The following is a 26,160-nucleotide window of genomic DNA, read 5'->3' on the forward strand; positions in this document are numbered from 1 at the left end:
ATCTCATCATTCACATGACCTGCGTTTTTCCCGCTCTGGTAGAGTATGATTTTGGACATGATTTCTATCACGAGGATATGATACATTTGACCAAGAATTGACTGGGAGAAACGTTTCAAGCATGAAAATTCAAACTCACACATACCAAGCATGAATATGACCCCTTAAGCTATTCAATAGTTATTCAAAATACATTCACAATAAATAAGGCATGATGGTTAAACATGTGGGTTATATACATGATATGGGGTTAGATATATAGCAATGGTTAGTTGCTCGAGTCCTTTTAGTGTCATTTAGATGCATCTTCACATGGAAATGAAGTTTCTTTGGCATTCTGTGGACGTAAGGAGACCAGAGATTAAAATGTCTGTAAGGAATTTTAGTCTGTCTGTTCTTGTCGTGAAGTGGGGGAAGTCAATTTACGAGGAGCTTGTGACTGTAGTTACTATCGTGTGATAGTCATGCGGTCATCTCTTTTGACCATTATTCTTGATAACTTGCCCCAAAATTTTACAATCTCCTTGGACTTGTCAATGTGTTCTTTTGTGTTAATGTTGAAAACTGTTCTGTGACAGGGGCTTAGGTTTAGGCTTGCTTCAGAGAGGCTAGGGTCTGATTTATGACATCCTGTTGTCTTGGGCCTCTGTGGAATTTTTGTGACTCCTCGTGCCTCAACTCGGTTTTGACCAAATCTTAGATTGTCTGATTCGGTCTGATATCCTACAACAGTAATGCACTTTCATTTCAAAGTTTTAATACTATGCACAGAAATATTGGTCATTTTATTCTTGCAAATGCAATTCATTCATACTTATGTTACTTAAATCGATAAAAAAGTGCAAAGCTTTTTAGACATCCACTAGGTCTGCTATGCTATACAGTGCGTGCTTTCTTTATATTCTGATAGTCGGTGTCCTTTAACACGAATCTATGTGTCTGCAGCTCCATCCATGCCTGAATATGAGACCGACTCTCCTCTCAATGAGACGGACACGACAATCACCATCCTCTTAAAACCTGCCCAATCACGAGGGGCCCCTGTCAGGTGAGCATTCATCTCATGCCACTGGCCTGTTTAAAGTATTTTACTTATTTGTTTTACATTGAAGAACTGAAAAAATGTAAAAGAAATGTGCACCTTGAATGCAAGCTTAGTCGCTTTGGATAAAAGCGTCTGTCAAATAAATAAAAGTAAATGTGATTGATGTTGAGAATGTTTGCATTTGTGACTATCTAAGAAAGTACTGGTCAGGTGTGCTCTTTTGACACTTTTATTCAAGGGAGAATATAGAGAGGACCGATATAATGAGGGACTTTAAAATCCTAATTGGCTGTTATCAGTTGACTGAGATTAGGAGCCTGAAAGTTTGTCCCCTTGAGCTCACTGGACCTCAACATCAGCTGTAAAGATTTAAGTACTTGTTCACATGCTGATTGTGTCAAACTAAAAAAAAAAACACTTTATTTCCATAGTCCACTTTAGACATTATACTAGGTATAAGTAACTTTGCAACTACATGTCAACTATCAGTTATTACAGTATTAGTGGACAGTCTGCTTAATACCTGTTTGAAAGAAGAGACATCATTAGACACCATTTTGGTGTCCACATCAAATTAAATTTACAAAAGTGATTTTATATACATACAGAAAGCAAGTAAAGCATCTGCTTTACTGTTTCAAATAACTGGTAAAATAATGTCAAATGTAAAAATATGGGTGAAATAATGTTCTATCGTCATTCATCTTAACAGATATATTTCTGTAAAAATGAAACAATATACTTGACCTGTAATATGCCCTGTATTTATTAAAATAAGTAAAATAATAAGTGATCATACTAAATATTATGTTTTAAAAAGCTTCTTTCTGACAAATGGGTAAAACCTATTGCACTGTGATCCTTAAGTAGAGTCTTATTAATGCCATCTAATGATTCTTGTTCTAAATACTAAATACTATTGTTACACTAAATTATGTTTTAGTGGGTGTCTTCTGTAAATCATAGTAAAAATGTATAATAGTCATTATTTTTTGCTCAGAAAAAAAATCTAATTAAACAGGACACATTCTAATGTACGGTGGTAAAACAAAAACTAAATGTTAAGCTGTATTAAACTTTAATTGTTTTGATGCTTGAAAACCCCTTTTCGTCTTTGACCCATCTGTTAACACTTTATTTTAATAGTTTCCTAACTGACATTCTACTGTAACTTTGCAAGTACCTGTCAGCTTATTCTACTAACCGTAACCCTGTCCTAACTGTCTACTAATACTCTAATGAGAGTTAGTTGACATGTTGTTGCAAAGTTACTTATAGTAAGTAGAATGTGTGAAGTGAACTGTCTGTTTAAAAAAACTGTTTAAAAAAATGGTTTTAAATCTGCAGACAGATGCGAACCACATTAAAAGCCAAGAAGACACCAAATTACCCATGATCCCTCTCTTCAATCATCCAAGAGGTGTCTAGTGCATCGTCTGAATGAAGAAGTGCATTACTGTTGATTCACTCGGGGTCCTGAGGGTTTTTAAATGCAGTCATTCAAATAAGCATCATTTGTATGCTAAGCCTTCGAGGGGATCCTGGTCCATTTGGCTGTGTTTTGGCACCCAAACAAAGCCCTTCTCTGTGTGGAAATTCAGTATGTGAATGTGCAACAGATTTTGGCAAATTCTCGAAATTGCAAGTCGACTCTGACTTGGAAGAACAGCAGAGCTGGTGTGCAATGGTAGCCCATCAGTAATTATGACAATTATTTTGTTGCATGGACTGTTCTGAGTTGTGTTATTTTAGTATCATTGAACTACTATTAAAGTTTCTATTAATATTTTAAATCAGTTTTTATTTTTTATTTTCATTTTAATTTTAAAGTTTTAATTTTATTTTTTTTATAGTTTGTTTTTTGTATACTTTTCTATAGTTTTTATTCATTTTTATTTCAGTTTTAGTTTTAGTTATTTTCCACATCAAGTTGAGTTTCAGTGAGAAATGTTGCCTTTGCAACTATCTTAAATAAAAAAGTGTTTTATATTATTTTATTTTATTTTATTTCAAGTAATAAACATTTTTTTTATGGTTTTAATTTGAGTTTTAATTAACTATAATAACCCTAGTATTAGGATTTGGCAAGACAACACAAGATAACATAAGATTCAAATAATTATATTGTATTATATTATATTAATAAATTCTTTAGGCAATTTTATTAATGTTTGCATATTTATATTTAATATATTTAAGGGTAAACCAAAATGCACTGATGTATGTTTTATTCTAAACAAGTAGAAAACTGTTTTTCCATTGTTAGTTTGCTCTATAATGCGTACGACCCTGGCAATCCATAAGCGTCTTTATAAAAAATATGCAACTGAAAATTTTTTATAATTACAGCAGCTTTCGACCAGGGTTACAGCGGACACACAACACACGACATCCAGTGTGCACTTAAAGCCATTAGTTTGAAATGAAGATCCAGTGTGTTTGAAAGAGAAGAGCAGGCAGGCCTCTTTGGTCATGGGAAATTATCCTTTATGAAAGATGCCAGATTAGAGGCTTCTTTTCGGCGAAACATACATTTCCCTAATTGCACATAATTGGGAAGTATGTTCTTGGCGTAAGACCACATAATTGCAAACAAGTACTATTAGCACTGGGAGCTCAAAAGATGTCCTTATCTATTCACCGTGTTTTGAAACACACACATGCCCCTCTCCAGGCCTTCCCCACGACGAGCACTTTCAAAAAGCCTCATGTGCACAAATCCGCCACCTCCCCTCCAGCTAATTACCGTAGTGGAGATTTCCCTCTGCTGGCTCGCTACTGCATCGCTTGCCTCGTCGTTTTCTCTCAAGAGGAGAAGCAGCTGTGTATTTTTGGGTCTCATGCAGGTTTAAAGAGTTTTTTTTATTCCAAGAAAAGAGTGTAATAGAGATGTTTAGCAGCTAGTTGTTAGCGTTAGAGAGTTCTTGGTGGCTGACAAGGCCTTCTGTGATTCTTAGAAAGCTACAGGAAGAGATGTTCTTGATGGTTTTAATGGCTCGTTAAATTGCCTCGGGCACAGCTCCCTCTCTCTTTTTTGGATGTGCCATCGCTAGCTGAAGATATTTCAAATCATGAGGCTGCAGTATAAGCGGCTAATGCTAAAACATGCACTGTAAAAAATTATTGTGATTTTAACAGTAAAAGACTGTAAAAATGCTACAGTAAAAACCTGTTAACTGGTTAACAGTAAGTTTCCATACTATATTCGGTGAATAAATGTAATTACATTTAATGTAATTTTACAGTAAAATACTGTTAAAAATACGTTTTTTGGAAGTGAAAAAGTCATAATTTACAGTGACAAACCGTAAATTGACACTCCCAGAATTCCCTGCATGACACTTCATATTTGATTTTTTTTGTTGAAATAACATGTTTCTTCTTAGTTCTTTCTTATCAGGTGTGTACATTAGGGTTTAATCTTACATCTAATGTTGTTAAATTAATGTTTATTGCATTATTTCAGTATCATGTGTGTCACTATGATGGGGTTTAGGTTCATCATGTGACTTTCTCATCACCACCAGTCTTTGGTGGTTATCAGAGCATTACAATGGTTCAAAACAGATATTAGTACTTCAATATGTTGGTTTATTAAGATTAGATCAGTTAATGATATACAGTATTTTATTGTGAATTTAAGATAAGTCTGTAAAACCTAAAAGGTTGCTACCATATTTTTTACGGTGAAGTTCTGGCAATCACAGCTGCCGGTATTTTACTGTAAATGTCACCGATTTTTTTTTACAGTGTGTGCTTAAATATTAAAATGGACACTTTTTACATTTCCTAATACATTAGGCTAGTTTTATAGTTATGAGCACTATTCATCAGTGCTTGTTGTACTTAAGAAAAAAGGTTGTTATTATAATTCCCAGTAGAATAAATCAAGCCCCGTCCTACAGTTTTCTCACTGAATATGATGTTTTCCTCACATTACAGAAATCAAAATTATTATAAACTTGCTTCATGTCGACTTAAATAAAAATGTATTGGAATTGAGCCTCTTCATCAATTTTTGTGAGGCCTCATCCGAGAACTACAATAATGACATATTAGGTACATTGGTTTTGATATTTAGTACACTAATTAATCTTTTTTCCCCCTCTAGTGCTTATCAAGTGGTGGTTCAAGAGAAACGAAAGCAGAAAGTTCGCCGAGCCACTGATGTGTTGGAGTGTTTCTCCATTCCTGTTAGCTTCAGAAACGCCTCCATCTTGAATTCACCTCACTATTTTGCGGCTGAACTCCCCCCTGTTAGCCTTGCTGTAGTACAGCCCTTTACTATAGGAGACAACAAGACTTATAATGGCTACTGGAACGCACCACTGTCACCAGCCAAAAGCTACAGCATTTACTTTCAGGCCTTGAGCAAAGCCAACGGGGTGAGTATTTCATTTACTGTTTATTTCATATACCAATCTAATGTTCTCGATAACGGTTGACACTTAAGTATTGATTGGTAAATCTCCCAAAACCTGGCTGGGTCATATTTCACCCCAAAATCAAACTGAATGAAAAAATAAAAAAAATATTAAAAAGTATATTTTGCACAGGAAAATGTAACATTTTAATCTTCATGACAAACATATTTTCCCCCAATTACCATCATGATAATCATTAAAGAGTGACACCCAAAAATTCTTATATATTTTTTTAACGTATATTATTTACTAATGTATGTTTCATACTAACAAATGCTGTGAAGCATGACCATCCAAAAAACTAATGCAAGTGCATGTCAAAAAATATAAAGCAAAATCACACTGCTGGCGCACTATTACCATTTTAAATTAATAATATTTTTATCCTAATATATAACTGTATTTTTTTTTTTACTATCAAAAAGTTAAACATAATAGGAATCAAAATAAGAACCATTATTGACAATAATGTGAATTATAAAAATAAATAAAAAAACACTCATTATGATAATGGTGGGAAATTTCAGATTGTTCTTTATTCATATTATTATTAGTAGTATTAGGGTTGCAAAAAAGTGGAACATTTCCAGTAAATTTTGGAAATATTCCAGAAATTTTTTAAACTTTCCAGGATTTTTTGGAATATTCCAGGGATTTTTGGAAAGTTTCCGGAAATGTTCCACCCCTTTGCAACCCTAATTAGTATTATTATATTGTAAGATTCAACCTTAAACAAGCAATCTTTACAATTGAGAAGTCTTTGAAGAAAAAAACAAACTGATATCACGTTTCGAAGCATAAAGCTGTACGTCGACAAGTCTAAAAGTACACAGAACATAACCTTTGCTCTATATCATCCAAAATTACAAGGCTGTCCTAGAAATGGGTAGATATATTAATGCATAGTTATATATATATTCACGTATTAGCCTTTAAGCAGGCATAATGCGCTCAGCAAAGGCTCCATTTAGGCCTGCTGCATTGCTCTGCGTTTTGAAGTATGTGGTTCCCGATTTGATTGGATTTGATTCAATTCAATCTCTCAGTCTCAGGCGGCTGGAGAAAAGCACTCAAAAACAACCTCAGACCATGACCCAGATAATTTGATTGGATATTCATGCATAAAATATGGATTTAGGTTGGTAGTTCAGATTTGTTTTCAACTTACCTTGTTTCCAAGTGTGTTCGAGGAGCGCTCGGTGTAAATGTGTGCCATTCGATTTTTTTTTCATTTCCACGGTGCAAGGTAACAAATAAATTCACAATGCAGTTCAGTGCAGAGATTACCCATCATATTGATAGCTATTCAAACCGGCTTTATGTAGCATTTGTCATTAGTAGAATCATGTATTGAGTTGACGCATTCTGTGCAGTTTTGTAATTATATTTATGCAAGAAAATACAAAACGATATCACTGCTTTATACAGTGGCTTAAAAATGTCATAACAAAAATGATAATAACAAATTATCACAAGTGTAGACAAGTGTACATTTCAAGTTTGTTTTAGTTTGTATTATCTAATAAAGACTTTCAGAGATATTTAAGACTCACTCGAGCATCCAAGTACTTGTAGGCGCCACTGTAAAAGTTATTAAACAAAACCAAAAACCAAAAACATTGTACAAACTCTCTAATGAACTACCTTTGCTTCATAATGTCAGAATGAGCAGGCAACTGTAGTCCACATTAAATTTGCTAGTCATCATTATCACTTTCCATGGAGTTGAAATGCCAGCATGACTTTTAAAGGCCTTTTCAGATGAAGTGTGTAATTTTGGGGGTGTTAAAATACTTTTAAAGCCAGTCATAGGTTGATTCTCCCGAAAAGAGCCCATCTTCTGTTGACATAGCAAAAATGACACACATTACCTTTAAAGACAGAAACACTGCTGTTTCTTGATCTCTCCATGTAGCAGCAGTCCATAAACGACAGCATCTCAGAGCGCCACTGCCCACAGAGTTTCTCCTGGCACTGCTAATAGCACCAGGTCACTTTTGATAGACTTTATCACATCAGTCTTGCCAGAGAAAGCGAGAGAGAGGGACAGTCAGGGGAATAGTGGTCTCAAACTGCTCTAAGCTAATTTAGGATTCCTCCACTCGCTTTTGTCCCTCCGGTGTGTTTGTGAACAGGGCCGCAGACGCTCGGGCCAAAAGAGCAAGTAATTGCCGCTGCAGGCGTCTTTTGTTCTGAAAGAGGGATACGGAGTTGTGAAGAGGCACTCACTCGTTTAAGTGGCTGAACCCACACTAGACAGAAATTGAAACAGACGCATGCAGCTTTTAACAAAATGGAACCCGCAAAGCGTGTCCTGTCTTTGGTGTGAAGCAGGTAAAAGAACAAGTTTGCAGCACATCGTTTCCACTGACGTGTAGCTCTAATAGGAACACACAGCTTGCATTTAAAAGTCGCGACCTGTCAAAGGTGAATTCACTGTTTTGTTGGAGTGAGCAGCTATTATTGGACAACTTGATTAAAAAAATAACCAAGCAAAAAAAGTGTGTAAAACATTTTCCCCTTGGTCTAGTGTTAAATGGTCAGTTGGCAGGTCACACAAATAATGAAGAAATATTTAAGAATCTGCACTATTTCTAGATCAAATTGTCAGAAAAGGTCAGATTTTCCTTTATTCTACTGAAGCACAAGATGCTCTAATAATAATAATAATAATAATTGTATTTATTGGTTAGTTCATTTTTATTTTATTTAGTATTATTAACAACAACAGTAATAATAATAATAATAAACAATGTTGTTTATTTATTGGTTAGTTACATTTTTTATTTTATTTTAATAGTAGCTTTTTCACTAGCTCTCTTTCACCTTTGGATCCAATCGTGTATACATTTGAAACTAAAATCTTGGTGAACTACCCAAACTGTGTGCCTTGGTGCATTCAAACACTGCAGAGTTTTCATTTGGTCAGTGCAATGAAATTTAAGCAGTATTCATATATTCATGAATATGATTAATTGCTTCCTAATTGCATAAATGAAACGGGAATAGCCTTAATCATGGGTTAATTAGTGTATAACCCTCTTCCTGTTGTTCTGTATAGCGTCTGATAGCATTGATACTCTTGGTCGGGGACAAAACATTTCTCTCACTGCAGTCGGGAGTGTTTTTGAAGCGTCTCGTACTTCTTTCACACGTTTTTGAGAATCTCTTGCCGTTTCTTTCTTCATTTACACCTAACGCTGCAGTCAGCTGTCATGCTTTCCTTTGTTCTTTAAGAAAAATAGAGTGCTCTCTGTATGAATGAAAACACTATAGACAGCAAAAGCAGCTTGTCATTGTTTTCTGTTTAGTTTTTTTTAGTTTCTTTTGCCTAATCCTCCAGCTAATACTTCGCCAGACTGGAGGTGTTACTCTCGAAAGCAACATCTCCTGAAATAGTAGCGCCGCTGTCTCAAATACCTCCAGATGACTGGCTGATGCCACTTTTCTTTTGTTATTTTGTGCTGCATGTTTCTTTTATTCATTTTCACTGGAGCGTTTTTCCTCCTGAGCCCCTAATGTGTAGATGATTGAATAGCCTTAATCATGGGTTAATTAGTGTATAACCCTCTTCCTGTTGTTCTGTATAGCGTCTGATAGCATTGATACTCTTGGTCGGGGACAAAACATTTCTCTCACTGCAGTCGGGAGTGTTTTTGAAGCGTCTCGTACTTCTTTCACACGTTTTTGAGAATCTCTTGCCGTTTCTTTCTTCATTTACACCTAACGCTGCAGTCAGCTGTCATGCTTTCCTTTGTTCTTTAAGAAAAATAGAGTGCTCTCTGTATGAATGAAAACACTATAGACAGCAAAAGCAGCTTGTCATTGTTTTCTGTTTAGTTTTTTTTAGTTTCTTTTGCCTAATCCTCCAGCTAATACTTCGCCAGACTGGAGGTGTTACTCTCGAAAGCAACATCTCCTGAAATAGTAGCGCCGCTGTCTCAAATACCTCCAGATGACTGGCTGATGCCACTTTTCTTTTGTTATTTTGTGCTGCATGTTTTTCCTCCTGAGCCCCTAATGTGTAGATGATTGCCTCAGGAGGTTGTTGTAATCATTCATACCTGTGTTCATAATTCGTAATTATAAGCATCCATTTCACAATCTGTTTAAAACGCTGTAGAAACTGGGTGAACTCTGTTTAAATTTGTTCGTGTCTTTTTATGTCTCCTAGAAAATGTTTTTGATCAGCCTGTTTGTGCGACAGGCAGAATATGATTATGACAAATAAATAGATTTGAAAAAGAAATAAAAAGAAAACAACTACATTTTGTGTTTTCTTCTAAGGAAACACAAATTGGTACTTTGCTGTGCTGACCTCACCACCAGAAGGTGTTTTGGTGGTTTCTAGGATGTTGCTATGTGGTTGCCAGGGTGTTCTGGGTGGTTGCCAGGGTGTTGCTTATTGGCCCAAGTAAAAAAAAAACTGAAGTGTCTCACTGACATTCTGGTCTAAAATTATGGTTGCTAATGGTTGTTGATGTGTTGTTGCTATGGTGTTGTTAGGGGTCAGGAGTCCTGGGTGGTTGCCAGGGTGTTGCTATGTGGTCATTAGGGTTTTCTGGGTAGTTGCTAGGTAGCTGCTTAATGGCCCAAATCAAAAGAGCTCAAGTCTTTCTGACATTCGGGTTCCAAGATATGGTTGCTAATGGTTTGAGTGTTGCTGTGGCGTTGTTAAGGGGACTGCTAAGGACTGCTAAGGAAGTCCTGGGTGGTTGCCAGAGTGTTGCTATGTGGTCATTAGGGTGTTTTGGGTAGTTGCTGGGTAGTTGCTAGGTACTTGCTTACTGGCCCAAGTTAAAATAGTTTTTCTGACGTTCTGGTTTCAAGATATGATTGATAATGATTTGAGTGTTGATATATTGTTACTATGGCGTTGTTAGGGGGTTGGTAGTGAGTTCTGGGTGGTTTCTATGGGGTTTCTAGGAGTTCTTGGTTGTTGCTAGAGTGATGATAAGTGGTTACCAAGGAGTTTAGGGTGATTACTTGGTGTTTCCTGAGGGGTTTATAGGGAGCTCTTGTTGGTTCCTAGGTGGTTGCTAAGGGGTTGCTAGGGCATTCTGGGTGGTTGCTAAGTAGTTTCTATGGAAAATTAATAGCTCAGTTTTCCACAGTAAGCTGCCCAGTTTCATCATGAATCATGTCTGTAGCATATATGTGGTTATTTGTTTCTTCTAGAGGCCCAAACTTTGCAGAAATCAATGTGTTCACACTTTGACCTAGTTAATAGTTAGATATGTGTTCCTAGGTTGCAGTAGCTCAGGCAAGAATTGCTGCAGGCGTGTCAAGATAAGTGCTGAAATGGCTAACTAATCCATAACATGCTTCAGAATTGAGTGAGTGACCAACTAGAAAACATATTGACTGCAAATTTGCTGTCATATGGATTAACTCTAGCAGGCATGGCAAAAAGCTGAACAGTGACATGAAATCCATATTCTTTAACTTCTCTGGCTAACCATTAGGCATTTGTCATAAGAGTCCCGTGTTCTGTTTTAAACACATCAATGAAATCTTGTCACTCAAGCTTAGTAAATTGCAGTCAGTTGAATTTGTCTGTGGAGAGTTATTAGCTTATTTTGCTTTCCCTTTCTTTCAGAACTGTCATGCATGTCCCACTCATTCCATTTCTCAACAACAGCCTTCTTTTTTGCTTTTGTTTGGTTTCAAAACATCCTAACCACCATAGCAACTGCATAGCAACAATTCAGAATACCTTAGCAACTGCCTCACAACACCCTGACAACGAGCCATAGCTCTTTAGCATCACTGCACAGACCAGCACCACTCATGTTTTCCTTATAAATTCTATAAATCCAGTACTGATATGCAATCTGCTAATAGTAATTGTGCAGTCAGTCAGAATAATTAAGTTAATGTTTAGATAAAGGCTCGTTTTCACTCGCTATCTTTCAGTTTCCCCTGAGCTGCAAAGATTTGTTCTTTTTCATACCTCTTTCTCCATCTTTCTCAGTCTTTCTCTCTCCGTCATTACACTGCCATTGTAAAAAGCCTTTGACAGCCTGTCAGTGAATTATTTGACTGGAGGGGCAGACAGTATAGCTCAGCTGTCACTTCCTGTAGGGATGTTTCCCATCAGCCAAGAATCCCCTCCTATTATTTCATTCCCCAAGTCCCAGCGCTCCCACTGCACTCAGAAATGAAGTACCGGCCCTCACCTCACCTTCCTCTCACCCTTTTCTATTACAAAATGTACTGGAGCCATAGCATGGTGTATCCGAATTTTAGGTAACACTTTAGGGAACACATATTCACTATTAACTAAGAGTTTTCCCTCAGTAAACTCCTAATTCACTGCTTATTGGTCTTAAGTAAAGTAGTTGTTGTAGTAGTTATGTTTAGATATTAGTTAGGTTTAAGGGATCAAGAATCTAGTACTGCAGAGTAAGGCATTAATATCACTAGCTCTCTTTCACCTTTGGATCCAATCGTGTATACATTTGAAACTAAAATCTTGGTGAACTACCCAAACTGTGTGCCTTGGTGCATTCAAACACTGCAGAGTTTTCATTTGGTCAGTGCAATGAAATTTAAGCAGTATTCATATATTCATGAATATGATTAATTGCTTCCTAATTGCATAAATGAAACGGGAATAGCCTTAATCATGGGTTAATTAGTGTATAACCCTCTTCCTGTTGTTCTGTATAGCGTCTGATAGCATTGATACTCTTGGTCGGGGACAAAACATTTCTCTCACTGCAGTCGGGAGTGTTTTTGAAGCGTCTCGTACTTCTTTCACACGTTTTTGAGAATCTCTTGCCGTTTCTTTCTTCATTTACACCTAACGCTGCAGTCAGCTGTCATGCTTTCCTTTGTTCTTTAAGAAAAATAGAGTGCTCTCTGTATGAATGAAAACACTATAGACAGCAAAAGCAGCTTGTCATTGTTTTCTGTTTAGTTTTTTTTAGTTTCTTTTGCCTAATCCTCCAGCTAATACTTCGCCAGACTGGAGGTGTTACTCTCGAAAGCAACATCTCCTGAAATAGTAGCGCCGCTGTCTCAAATACCTCCAGATGACTGGCTGATGCCACTTTTCTTTTGTTATTTTGTGCTGCATGTTTCTTTTATTCATTTTCACTGGAGCGTTTTTCCTCCTGAGCCCCTAATGTGTAGATGATTGCCTCAGGAGGTTGTTGTAATCATTCATACCTGTGTTCATAATTCGTAATTATAAGCATCCATTTCACAATCTGTTTAAAACGCTGTAGAAACTGGGTGAACTCTGTTTAAATTTGTTCGTGTCTTTTTATGTCTCCTAGAAAATGTTTTTGATCAGCCTGTTTGTGCGACAGGCAGAATATGATTATGACAAATAAATAGATTTGAAAAAGAAATAAAAAGAAAACAACTACATTTTGTGTTTTCTTCTAAGGAAACACAAATTGGTACTTTGCTGTGCTGACCTCACCACCAGAAGGTGTTTTGGTGGTTTCTAGGATGTTGCTATGTGGTTGCCAGGGTGTTCTGGGTGGTTGCCAGGGTGTTGCTTATTGGCCCAAGTAAAAAAAAAACTGAAGTGTCTCACTGACATTCTGGTCTAAAATTATGGTTGCTAATGGTTGTTGATGTGTTGTTGCTATGGTGTTGTTAGGGGTCAGGAGTCCTGGGTGGTTGCCAGGGTGTTGCTATGTGGTCATTAGGGTTTTCTGGGTAGTTGCTAGGTAGCTGCTTAATGGCCCAAATCAAAAGAGCTCAAGTCTTTCTGACATTCGGGTTCGAAGATATGGTTGCTAATGGTTTGAGTGTTGCTGTGGCGTTGTTAAGGGGACTGCTAAGGACTGCTAAGGAAGTCCTGGGTGGTTGCCAGAGTGTTGCTATGTGGTCATTAGGGTGTTTTGGGTAGTTGCTGGGTAGTTGCTAGGTACTTGCTTACTGGCCCAAGTTAAAATAGTTTTTCTGACGTTCTGGTTTCAAGATATGATTGATAATGATTTGAGTGTTGATATATTGTTACTATGGCGTTGTTAGGGGGTTGGTAGTGAGTTCTGGGTGGTTTCTATGGGGTTTCTAGGAGTTCTTGGTTGTTGCTAGAGTGATGATAAGTGGTTACCAAGGAGTTTAGGGTGATTACTTGGTGTTTCCTGAGGGGTTTATAGGGAGCTCTTGTTGGTTCCTAGGTGGTTGCTAAGGGGTTGCTAGGGCATTCTGGGTGGTTGCTAAGTAGTTTCTATGGAAAATTAATAGCTCAGTTTTCCACAGTAAGCTGCCCAGTTTCATCATGAATCATGTCTGTAGCATATATGTGGTTATTTGTTTCTTCTAGAGGCCCAAACTTTGCAGAAATCAATGTGTTCACACTTTGACCTAGTTAATAGTTAGATATGTGTTCCTAGGTTGCAGTAGCTCAGGCAAGAATTGCTGCAGGCGTGTCAAGATAAGTGCTGAAATGGCTAACTAATCCATAACATGCTTCAGAATTGAGTGAGTGACCAACTAGAAAACATATTGACTGCAAATTTGCTGTCATATGGATTAACTCTAGCAGGCATGGCAAAAAGCTGAACAGTGACATGAAATCCATATTCTTTAACTTCTCTGGCTAACCATTAGGCATTTGTCATAAGAGTCCCGTGTTCTGTTTTAAACACATCAATGAAATCTTGTCACTCAAGCTTAGTAAATTGCAGTCAGTTGAATTTGTCTGTGGAGAGTTATTAGCTTATTTTGCTTTCCCTTTCTTTCAGAACTGTCATGCATGTCCCACTCATTCCATTTCTCAACAACAGCCTTCTTTTTTGCTTTTGTTTGGTTTCAAAACATCCTAACCACCATAGCAACTGCATAGCAACAATTCAGAATACCTTAGCAACTGCCTCACAACACCCTGACAACGAGCCATAGCTCTTTAGCATCACTGCACAGACCAGCACCACTCATGTTTTCCTTATAAATTCTATAAATCCAGTACTGATATGCAATCTGCTAATAGTAATTGTGCAGTCAGTCAGAATAATTAAGTTAATGTTTAGATAAAGGCTCGTTTTCACTCGCTATCTTTCAGTTTCCCCTGAGCTGCAAAGATTTGTTCTTTTTCATACCTCTTTCTCCATCTTTCTCAGTCTTTCTCTCTCCGTCATTACACTGCCATTGTAAAAAGCCTTTGACAGCCTGTCAGTGAATTATTTGACTGGAGGGGCAGACAGTATAGCTCAGCTGTCACTTCCTGTAGGGATGTTTCCCATCAGCCAAGAATCCCCTCCTATTATTTCATTCCCCAAGTCCCAGCGCTCCCACTGCACTCAGAAATGAAGTACCGGCCCTCACCTCACCTTCCTCTCACCCTTTTCTATTACAAAATGTACTGGAGCCATAGCATGGTGTATCCGAATTTTAGGTAACACTTTAGGGAACACATATTCACTATTAACTAAGAGTTTTCCCTCAGTAAACTCCTAATTCACTGCTTATTGGTCTTAAGTAAAGTAGTTGTTGTAGTAGTTATGTTTAGATATTAGTTAGGTTTAAGGGATCAAGAATCTAGTACTGCAGAGTAAGGCATTAATATGTGCTTTAGTATTAATTAGTATTAGTATTAACAGCTAATATGCTAATAATATGCATGCATTAAGCAAATAGTTAATAGTGTATAGTTTTCCCTAATCTAAAGTGTTACTGTATTTTGATATGTACCATGGTACTAAAATGTATTTACCATGGTGTTTACGTGGTCTCTTCTCACCTTTTTCACCATCAAAAAAGTATCAAAATGTACCATGGTCCTACCATATTTCAGAGAAACACTACCGCTCAAAAGTTTGAGGTTGGTGGGGTTTTTTTTTCATGTTCATGAAAAAAGTCTCTCATGCGCACCAAGGCTACAATTATTTGATCAAAAATACTGTAAAAACAATAATATTGTTTTTGTTGTAATATTATTAAAATGTAATATTTTTGTGGAAACAATAATAAATGTGTTTCTGCATTCTGCGATGAATAGACAGTTCAAAAGAACAGCATTAATTTGAATTATACTTTTTTGTACCATTATAAATGTCTTTACTGTCATTTATGATTAGTTTAATGCATCCTTGCTGAATAAAAGGAAATACATTATTTTGTTTTCCAAATTCCACTGCCGTGTCTTGCGTTTTTCAAAGCAAAAACACGTTCTGTGTGATTTGTGAATGCCTTTTAGAATGCAACTCATAAGGGTTTTGATTGCCTTGAGCCAAATTGATATGTGCAATGAAGTGTTGCCAAGGGAATTTTTTTAACATTTCTGAAGAGTTCCTCTGATAAAGGTGTAGTGAAGTTATAAAATAAATTCTAGGAGAGAGACTGCATGCATTGGCTTTTCAAAATGCATTTTCTGATTGATTTTTTCATGGTGTTTGCTAAAACAGGCTTCATTACTGTTGTTAGGGTCAGTCATTTAAGTCAAGTCAAATCAAGTCATCTTTATTTATATACCGCTTTATACAATACAAATAGTGTCAAAGCAGCTTCAGTATTGAACAGGAAAATGGTGTGCTGATAATGTTGGAGGACAACATTAAACAGTCAATTTTTCAGTTTAAGTGAGTTCATTGTTGATTCAGTGATGTCATGTTCTCTTCAAATTGTTTCTGTGCAATCAAGCTGACAATATTGCCAGAACTTAAGTGTCCCCAACTAAGCAAGCCAAAGGCGAAAGTGGCAAGGAATCAAAACTCCATCGGTGACAGAAATGGAGAAAAAAAAACTCTCAGTCGGGGGGCCAGTTCTCCTCTGGCCAGACAAAACCAGCATGGTGTGGTTTAATTCCATGCTGCAACACAAGTCAGATTGTGCAGAGGACTTGTCTGGTTCTCATGGTCTTGTACCGATGGCCGTCTAGTTGACGAGGTCTTCGCAGGGGATCTGTCTCTAGGGCTCATCTAGATGACATGGTCTCCACTGACATTTAGGGCTGTAGAGGTTGTCTCTAGGTGCTGATCCACCATCTGGTCTGGATACGGACTGGTTCTGGGTGACTGCAGTGACCATCTGATCTGGATATTGACTGGATCTGGGTGGCTACGGTGACCTCGGAAAAAGAATGAAAGAAACTAATATTAGAAATTAAAGAAACTAATGGCGTAGATGCCATTCTTCTTACGATGTAACAAGTACTGTACATCTGGGGTTATAGGAAGTGTTCCCGGTTCCAGTTGGCCTAGTTTGACCTAGTCTATGCTTCCCATAGACTTACATTGAAGGAGGGGCTGGGTAGGGGTCAGAATAGGGGTCTTTTGACTTGGGCTAGTGCATAACCACCTAGCAACCACACAGAATACCATAACAACTGCAAGGCAACAATTTGGCAAATACATACTAGCTGTATCATCAACTTTTATTCCAATGCATTACTTTTATAATGACATCTAGTAAAACAAAAACAGCAAAAAACAAGTATTTGCAATGGTATAACAAACTATTTTTTTAGTCTGTGTTGTCACGTCTCTGGGTAGCAACATTCTGAACTTGTAAAGAATCAGTTGGCAGATTAATTTGAATGATTTATGCAGAATACAGCAGTGATGTTGAGTGGTGCTAAAATAAAGCAAAAAAAATTTTTTGCAGTGTGTTTGAGAACATTTGTGGGGTTTATTTAGTAGTAGGATATCATTCAGCAGATAATTTTATCTAATGCAACTTGTAGTGCACTTATTAGGGTAGAAGCACACTCTGGGCATGTGCACATACACAGGTGTGAATGAGTGTGAATGTGAATCGTTTTCTCACTGTCATGACGTTTCAAACCCATAAGACCTAATTAATCTTCAAAATACAAATTAAGATATTGTTGAAGATACTTTCTGTCCCTCCGTTGAAAGTCCAGGTGTTGTCAAATGAATCCATATGATCTATATGATCATAATCCATATGATCCAAGTCTTGTGAAGATATATTATTGCTTTATATGATGAACAGGATCAATTTACCCTTTTATTTGCATCCAAACAATGATCAACACATAAATAGAGAACACATTTGAGGTTCTGTGTTTACCATTTGTGATGCCTCTATGTATGTGTGTTTATATATGAATAAAAGCATAAAACAGTTGCTCTGCCATGAGTTTTTAGTTTACCTAAAAGAGAAAAATGAGTGCAGAAGAAAATATCTGCTATAGAGCCCCCGGTGGCAATGCTGAGATTACAACATGTACTTCTGACTCTCTTTTCAGCTGTATAATACAGCTGCTATACAATATAACTTTATGAAATACTGCCATTAGCAAAACCTTTCAAGGCCCTTTGATGTGTGGGCATTACTGTTTACATGCCTGCTAGATGAGGTGCACAAGGATAGCAGATCTAATCAAAAGAAGTGGCTGTTGTAAACACGCTCACAGAAACACATGGTAGCATCTGGCTTCCTGTCTCAGAGCTCTAAACTTCCATGCAGACTTCACACCAAAATCTGCCGACTAATAAACACCTGTCATGCCACACGTGCCATTCAGAGGATGCAAGTGAGATTTTTATCATCAAAACTGGCATTCCAAAAGCAGCCATGAATGCTTTTGAACAGAATAGAATAGATTTATGATGTAAATTAACTGTTTTATTCATATTAATGTTTAATACAGGGGTGCCCAAACTCGGTCCTGGAGGGCCGGTGTCCTGCAGAGTTTAGCTCCAGCTTGCCTAAACACACCTGCCTGGAAGTTTCTAGTATGCCAAGTAAGACCTTGATTAGCTGCTTCAGGTGTGTTTGATTAGGGTTGGAGCTAAACTCTGCAGGACACCGGCCCTCCAGGACTGAGTTTGGGCACCCCTGGTTTAATATGACTAAATTAACATGGCTTCCTGGGTTATACCATCAGAAGTATTTCTTTAAAGGATCAAATCAGATGGTATGTGCTATGACTGTAGAAGAACAGAATATAATAGAAAAATGTTTTGTCATCTACTGTACATTAACAGTTTTATTCATATTAATGTTTATTACTGTATGACTGAAACAACATGACTATATTGGGTTATACCATCAAAAGTCATTTTTAAAAGATCAAATCAGGTCATATGTTTTATGATTGTTCAACTTTTATGACCTTAAATGTACTCTTTACTTAACTTGGCTGTGGTGACTTTACATGCACGGGAAAACTGAACTATAATGTTAGCTTCTCTCTGTTTTGGCCTCAGCTCTGCATTTTTTGTATCCTTCACTATCATTAGAAATGTTGTTATATAATTAACTGTTTCTCAATGTCATGCACCTCATGATGAAAATAACCCGCACTTCATTGTGTTGCAATTACTAAGATCACTGTAGCTTGACAAAAAACATGTTCCCCAATGCAGTGTCATTTTGACGTTTAATTAAAACACAAACTTTCCTTTCCTCTTCCAGGAAACCAAAATCAACTGTGTGCGACTGGCTACCAAAGGTATGAGAATTTTTTCACTTATTTTTAGCTTGTATGAATGAAGCATTTTATTATTAATTACTATTGATTTATTTGTTTATTTATTTGCTTGTTCCTTTGTATATTCAGATAAGACTTGCTTTGCAAAAGTTCTTTGGCTGGGTTGATGTTTGGATAGTTCTGTCTAATTTAAATCCCTGTAACCCAACACACTCAATCACATTCAATGAAATCATGTTTTGGTTGGAATTAAGCAGATGTAATATTAGAAATGTTATTTCCTCTGTATTCTTAATAGACCTTTGATTTTATAGTGGAACCCGTTACTAAACATGATGGTTTAAAAATGGACGAAGCCTTTTAATTTAAGTTGTACAGTCAGACAAACCTCAGTTGCATCAGACTGAGATTAGTGCTCCCGGTTTCATTGAAAAATCTGAAATCCCATTTTATTTTACCTGCATGATTATCTGCCTCTGGCCAACAATTCTGTTCAGTTTCTTTTGCTGCATTTCATTTCCACTTCTCTCCGTAAAAAGACCCTTTTACATAATCACTTCCAGGACCAGAGCAATCACAAGAGACTTTCTATTATTTAATGGACATCACGGATAAAGAGACACTACAGCTGTGCATCTTTTTTTTCTTCCCCATTCTTTCTTTTCCAGTTTTCTTTCATTCCTTTTGGCTTTTTCACCATCTAATTCAATAATAATGCTTCTGCACAAACCTGTTTCTTTGTTTGTTTTGCTGAACTCATTTTATTTTGCTCCATGTCAAGCTTTTTTTTTCTTTTTTCCTTTCATATCCCAGACAGATCCGTCCTGAGTTGGGTTCTTATTATGATTGTAAAAAACCAATTACTTTTGTGTTTCTGCTTTAGAAAGACATTCTTTACACTTTGTGATGCCTTGGATACAGACATTTGAGAGTTTCAACCTTTCCTTGCCTTTTTAACGTTGATGTTTTGAATAGGTTTAGATTGCGGGGTGAATTCACTAAACTGTTGCGTGACTTTTGCGCACAGTATTCAAGCAAAAGCTCACCACCTGAAATCTAGTTTAATAAGAATGGAAAAGTTCTGCACTGCACTTAAATTAAGTAATTGCCATTCATTTGAGAGCAAACACGTCTCCTTCCTATGTGCATTAGACTGATTTAAGGTTGCGCCTTGTTCATGAAACCAAGCGCTATGTGCTGAAATATTAAGTTCAAGGAGTGCACTGTCTGCATTTTAAATAACTGATTAAAGGAGTAGTTCACCAAAAATGAAACTTAACACGCCATCTAAGATGTAGATGAGTTTGTTTGTTTGTTGGAACAGATTTGTAGAAATGTAGCATTACATCACTTGCTCACCAATGGATCCTCTGCACTGAATGAGTCCAAACAGTTGATAAAAACATCACAGTAATCCACAAGTAATTCACACCACTCCAGTCCATCAATTAACGTCTTGTGAAGCCAAAAGATGTATGTTTGTAAGAAAAAAGTCCATCATGAAGATGATTTTAGCATCAAATCGTTGCTTCCTCTGTCCATAATACTGCTTTCATATTTTGGCCAGAAGTGATGGATGCAAACGCCTTAATGATGAATTTGATTTATACAAACACACAGCTTTTCACTTCACAAGATGTTAATTGATGGATATTTCTCCAAATCTGTTTGTATGACAAAACAAACTTGTATATATCATGGATGGTCCAAGGGGGAATACATTTTCAGCAAATTTTTGGGTGAACTGTTCCTTCCAGGTGTTTGGATTGCAGTGGTAGAACTGTATTATATCAGTTAAGTATGTCAAATCCTCCACATCCTTGCACTCAGAACCTGGCGTGCAAGCTGGGGAATTGTTACATGCAATTTTGCAATTTTGAATTCCGATCAAATTTTGTAAGTCTCATTGGCATAGTTACCTAATTTGCATAATCCCTTTATTGAATCGGTTGATAAAACAATGCAAATACAAATAAACAACAGCAGACACAATTCAGTCTTAGTGCATTCCCCCCGTATTTTTATTTTTTTTTTCCATTTTCGTACAATTGGAGACTCAGAATATAACAATTTCTCAAAGCCACATAAGGCAACAAATATTTGCATTCATATGAAAAATATCTATTGAGAACATTTTCTACAACTTCTATGCTTACTCTGACAGTTCCACTAGATGATTCTGGATTAATATTAATTTTCCCATGTGAAATAGCCTACCTGTTGTATCCTACACATTTCAGTTTCCTTTCCAGCCAAATGTTACTCACTCGAAGGAAGCTCAGATGCTTGAGTTGAAAGCATAATTCTTTAGACTATTTTTTCTTTCCTTCTTTTCTCTCATGCATGCCGGCCTGGAACGTAAAACCTTGTGTTAGTGGTAATAGGTAGGGGACAAAATACCACGCCCTACATACTTGTCATTCCCAGTGAAGGTGAATATTATTCCATAGTCAAACTTTTCTTTCTTCTTTCTTCTTTCCACCCTTCCACATTTCTTCTGCTGTTGTTTCCTTCTCTACTTTTTATTTTATTATTAAATTTTTTATTCTGCTTCTCTCCATCAGCATCTTAATGCATTTTTTGCATGTCTGGTTCACTAAAAAGTCTAGCTGGTTCTCATTGACTCCATTGACACTATTGTAATTTGGGACCCTGAGAATGTACAGTGCCGCCCACACGTTTTAAATGATCGTATTATTATTAATATTTCATGTTTAAAAACAACAGATATTCCCTCTCTATGATAGTTTTGCTCATGACCTTGTTATGCTCTGAAAAACTGAATCCATAATGAATATCAATTATCCTCCTTTTAAAGAAAACTGCCTACTTAGAAATTACATAATCTTGCTTTGAATGATCTGTTGTTAATTGGAAAAAAAATTCCTGTACTTCTTATTTATGAAAATTTTATATATAATGGTATACAGTATATAATAAATTAATTATTGATACATTTAATTAAATTTATTTATTTAACTTTAGCTCTATAACCCAGCCCTGCTATTGTTCTGATGTAAATTAATCTATTTTTGTTTTACTCAGAACATTATTTAAATGTTTGGATATGCATAAAGATATTTTACTGTAGAGCTTAATAAGTTTCTGAGCAAAATGAGAGCATAAAGTGATATATGTTGCCTTTCCTACAACACTCCACCCCTTACATGTGCAAGTGACCGCTTCACCTAACATGACCCCAGTCATACACTCTGACCCTGCCAGCCTAACCTGTGTGTGTGTGTGTGTGTGTGTGCACATGTGAGTGTGTTTGCCAGCATGTGTATGTTTGTGTGTATTTACTATTCTAGATATGTATTCCTGTGCACATATGCAATGTGTGTGTTAGGAAGTATTGAGTATATTTATCTGTTATATTTTTTATATTTGTATTGTGTGTTCATATTATTCTTCATTTATTCCTAATATTAATTATGTATATTGAAGGATATTGATGTCAAGCTCTAACATGTGCGCACACACACAGGTGTCAGCTTTTCCATTTCACTCTACAGTCATATACAATGTTAAATTGCCCTGACTGAAATTACAAATTGCTTGCACTAAAATATCTTACATTTCTATAGGGTCTAGCTGGATATCTGTATTGCACAGGAGATAGCCGACTTTTAGTCAGCTAGTGAACCATTACAATGCCTAATCGTCTGAATTAAGCAGATTAAAGCTGTCGTCATTTTACGTTTTAAATACATATTTTGACATGCAAGGATCATAATTATATTTTGAGAGTTGAATTTGAGTGTACAGTGCCCCCAAAAAGTAATTAGACACTTTGAAACTTGAATATGCATGAATGTCATTGCACTAGTTAGTCTATTAAAGCAAGTGGCGTTTATAGTAAAGAAGTTTGTTGGGTTTTAAATGAACTTTTATGCAACTTTCATACCATACTTAACTAAAAATCGCATTAATAAATAACATTATCTAATTGCAGGTGTAACTTGGATTGATATTTTGTGATATTTTCATTCTATGCAATGAAATTCAGATATTTTTAGGTGTGGCTTTTCGAGACACATTTTGAGGCCAGTAATATTCACTTTGAAATAAAAAGCAAAACCTAGTTGTGTTTGCTGCGTTATCCCAGCAGATCCAATAACAAGCAAAAGAAACGCACAAAAGACATCATGCATTATGCATGTACACTTTGAGTTTGAAATCAATTGTCAGTTAACACAAATACCTTTGTTTCTCAATGCTCCCATCTGGAATTTAGCTAAATGCTCTAGACCAACAATGCTTAAATATAAACCCAAATACACTTGTGAATTAGAAACAAAAGGGATTTTAAACTAAATGTATTTACAATCCACCCATTAACCTCTCTGTGTTTGGTGAAGGGGGATGCTTTTTTGAGCCATTAGCATCATGGGTCGCTTACGTGACTGCCTGGTCTCAATCCCAGTCCATTTGAGATTATAATCCTGTTAGATGCATCCAACGACGCATCGTAATCCTGTCGACTGCTGAACAATGGCAATAGAGATGTCAGCAGTGATATGCACCCGCATAAACCTTTGCATAATCCCTCGGCTTACAGACCTGCTTTAAATAAAGTTATACAAAAGTACCATTTCACATGCTAACAGAACCATTCAAAGTATCGCAAAATGCCGGCAATTAATAAGGCAAAACTCACCCACTATAACGCCCTCTGTATATGGTAGAGATTAATTTTTAATATGATGAGCTTTAATAATAATTCCTCTTTGATACTCAATTTTACCCCCTCAAAATAAAAGGATTTGCATACTCGCATATTTTATTGGGCATACAAGCAGGGCTCGTGGGTGAAGGGAAATGTATAGCACTTCTAATCAAGGACTGATATTTTTTTTATATTTTACATAACATTTTATGGTAAACAAAAAATTGCACAGATCTTAAAGGAGCGCTGCTCTATGATTGCTAAGATCCTTATGATTCATATGAGTGTGAGAGTCATTCGAACCAATATTATTGTCAACATTTTACACATACAAGCACTTAGAATCACTTTTTAACCATTTTACTAGGTTGTGGGTGGTATGTATGAAATTAACTGTTGTAAAATCACTATTAAAGCTGTAGTTTGTATTTTTTCTGTATTGTATTGGTCATCTTACACATTGTGGCAATCTGCTGGAAAACATTGTGTTGCCATTTTGTTTGAAGATGCTTTTTTTTGCAGCATTGCAATAGAAGAACCATTTTTGTTCTCCAAAGAACACTTTAGTGAACAGTTCTTAAAAGAGTCATTATTTTCTGAGTGTGAAAAACATTTTTATAATCTAAGGAACCATTTTTAACTATAAAGAACCTTTGTGCATTGGAAAGTTTCCATGGTTGTTAAAGATTCTTCATGGAACCATTGATCTAATTGAAGAACCTTTATTTTTAGGAGTGTTTTGTGGATGTTCTTCATGGGACCATAGAAGCCAAAACAAACAAAATACTTTATTTGTGAGTGTATCAAACAGTCTTTAAGACAAATCACCAAAACCACGTTTTACTGCTTGCTATTGCTGGTCAGATGGGACATTTTCTTTCCAGAGGGCATTTTGTTGGACACAGATATAAACTGATCATTTTTACCAGTAAATTTTAAATGTACATGTTAAAAATTCTTCTGGTACATTTTTAGGTGTATGCTGCCACACATAGCTCAATGAGAAGAGATTTTGTGTTCTGAAGGGTCAGTAAAATGAGTCAATTGGTTGGTCAAGATTAATATTGTTGTATTGTCATGAAGATAGTGCTGGCTGAAAGAATGATATCAGAAAATAGACTGAAAGAACCCCATCATAGTGTATGTCTGCACTTGGGTGTGTGTGTGAATGTGCTTGTGTGTGTGAATCATGAACTGTTGAACCCAATCAGATCAGAGCAGACTGGAGGACATGGAGTTCAGTTACTATGTTGATAAAGTCAAAGGAGAACACATAGTCCATCCGCATAGACCATCCATAGCGCTGCCTTCACCTTCTGACAGCTGTAGATGGAGCTAAAATGTGTTTGGCTGGAAAACACTCCAAAGACTAGCAAGGTTAGCAGAGATTGGCTCAGTGTTATTTTCAAAGGTCAAAAGAAACTAAAGTTGTGAATGTTGTTAAAGTTCAGTCTCAGATGTCTTTTAGGGGTTTGCTTATGTCATAGATTGCAAACCCATTGGAAATGGGTTTGCATATGTTTTTGGAATCGCTGTCATGTTCATACTTTAACACCTTGATAAGCAAAACTGCATAAAATATTAACACTTCTCTTTCTCAGTTACATGACCAAGTATGGTTACCCATACTCAGAATTAGTGCTCTGCATTTATCCCATTCAAAGTGCACACACACACAGCACACATTTTTTGCTGCTGCACCCGGGGAGCAGTTGGGGGTTCGGTGCATTGCTCAAGGGCACCTCAGTCGTGGTATTGAAGGAGGGAGAGAGCGCTGTACATTCACTCCCCCCACCTACAATCCCAGCCGGTTCAAGACTCGAACCTGCAACCTTTGGGTTATGAGTCCAACTCTCTAACCATTAGGCCACGACTTCCCCAGCCATATAGTACAGATATTACTGTATCTTGAATTAGTTTTTACTCCATTGATAAAAAAAACTACTACTTTCTTGTGTGTGTGTGTGTGTATATATTTACACACATTTTTAGAACTGAAAAACAAGACAAAAATACAGCTTTTTTTGCTGTGAAGTTTAGTTCTTTAACATACAGTTCCAGAAATGTATATACGTTTATTGTTGAATGTTTAATCTGCTCATGCTTAAAAGAAATGTGCGGTTTGAGGGAAATACTAAATAAAATTATTGAGCTTACATGAAAGCAAACCACCCCCATAGAGAGATCAATGTGTTAATATGCAAGTGATTGTTACAGATGTCACACTGGCAGGTTAAAAAATGATCTTAAAGGCAAAGTGGAGGTAAATATAACAACATAATTGTTCATAACGTAACATAATCATTCAACACAGGGATTACATGCTTTCCTAAGCTTTGTGTATCTGTAGGTATATTATGCAACCATTTATTTATATCTATATGTTTTTTGATGTCTATGCAACCTTTCTTCTTCATATTATTAAGATTGATGTACTGTACATTATAAAATGGTGGAATATGATTGTTAATATAATAGTTCAGGCTTTGAGAATAAAATGCAAAGATGATTCTGATCTTTTCAACAGTGAAATACAGCAACAGCAAACAGCTGATGTCTTTCATAGCAATAATAGCAATTTCACAGTAGAATTACATGCCTGATGAAAGTAGATGAGCCGTTTGGTGTGAAGCCACGCTAATCTGAACAGTATTTTCTAAAA

The 26,160-nt window shown here is 36.4% G+C and overlaps 1 protein-coding gene across 1 annotated transcript in view; it reads left to right on the forward strand.

Annotated features, from left to right (window-relative positions):
- Nucleotides 1-26,160, forward strand: part of LOC107554159 (receptor-type tyrosine-protein phosphatase T-like) — a 157,988-nt gene that overhangs the window by 54,845 nt on the left and 76,983 nt on the right. The window contains exons 6-9 of the mRNA XM_016236584.1: nt 946-1,048; nt 5,157-5,430; nt 18,814-18,850; nt 21,205-21,261. Of these exons, the coding sequence (XP_016092070.1) occupies nt 946-1,048; nt 5,157-5,430; nt 18,814-18,850; nt 21,205-21,261 (471 nt within the window). The remainder of the gene's footprint in view (nt 1-945; nt 1,049-5,156; nt 5,431-18,813; nt 18,851-21,204; nt 21,262-26,160) is intronic.

The sequence above is a fragment of the Sinocyclocheilus grahami genome, unplaced genomic scaffold, assembly GCF_001515645.1.
Source record: "Sinocyclocheilus grahami isolate Dianchi unplaced genomic scaffold, SAMN03320097.WGS_v1.1 scaffold493.1, whole genome shotgun sequence".
Classification (NCBI taxonomy): Eukaryota; Metazoa; Chordata; class Actinopteri; order Cypriniformes; family Cyprinidae; genus Sinocyclocheilus; species Sinocyclocheilus grahami.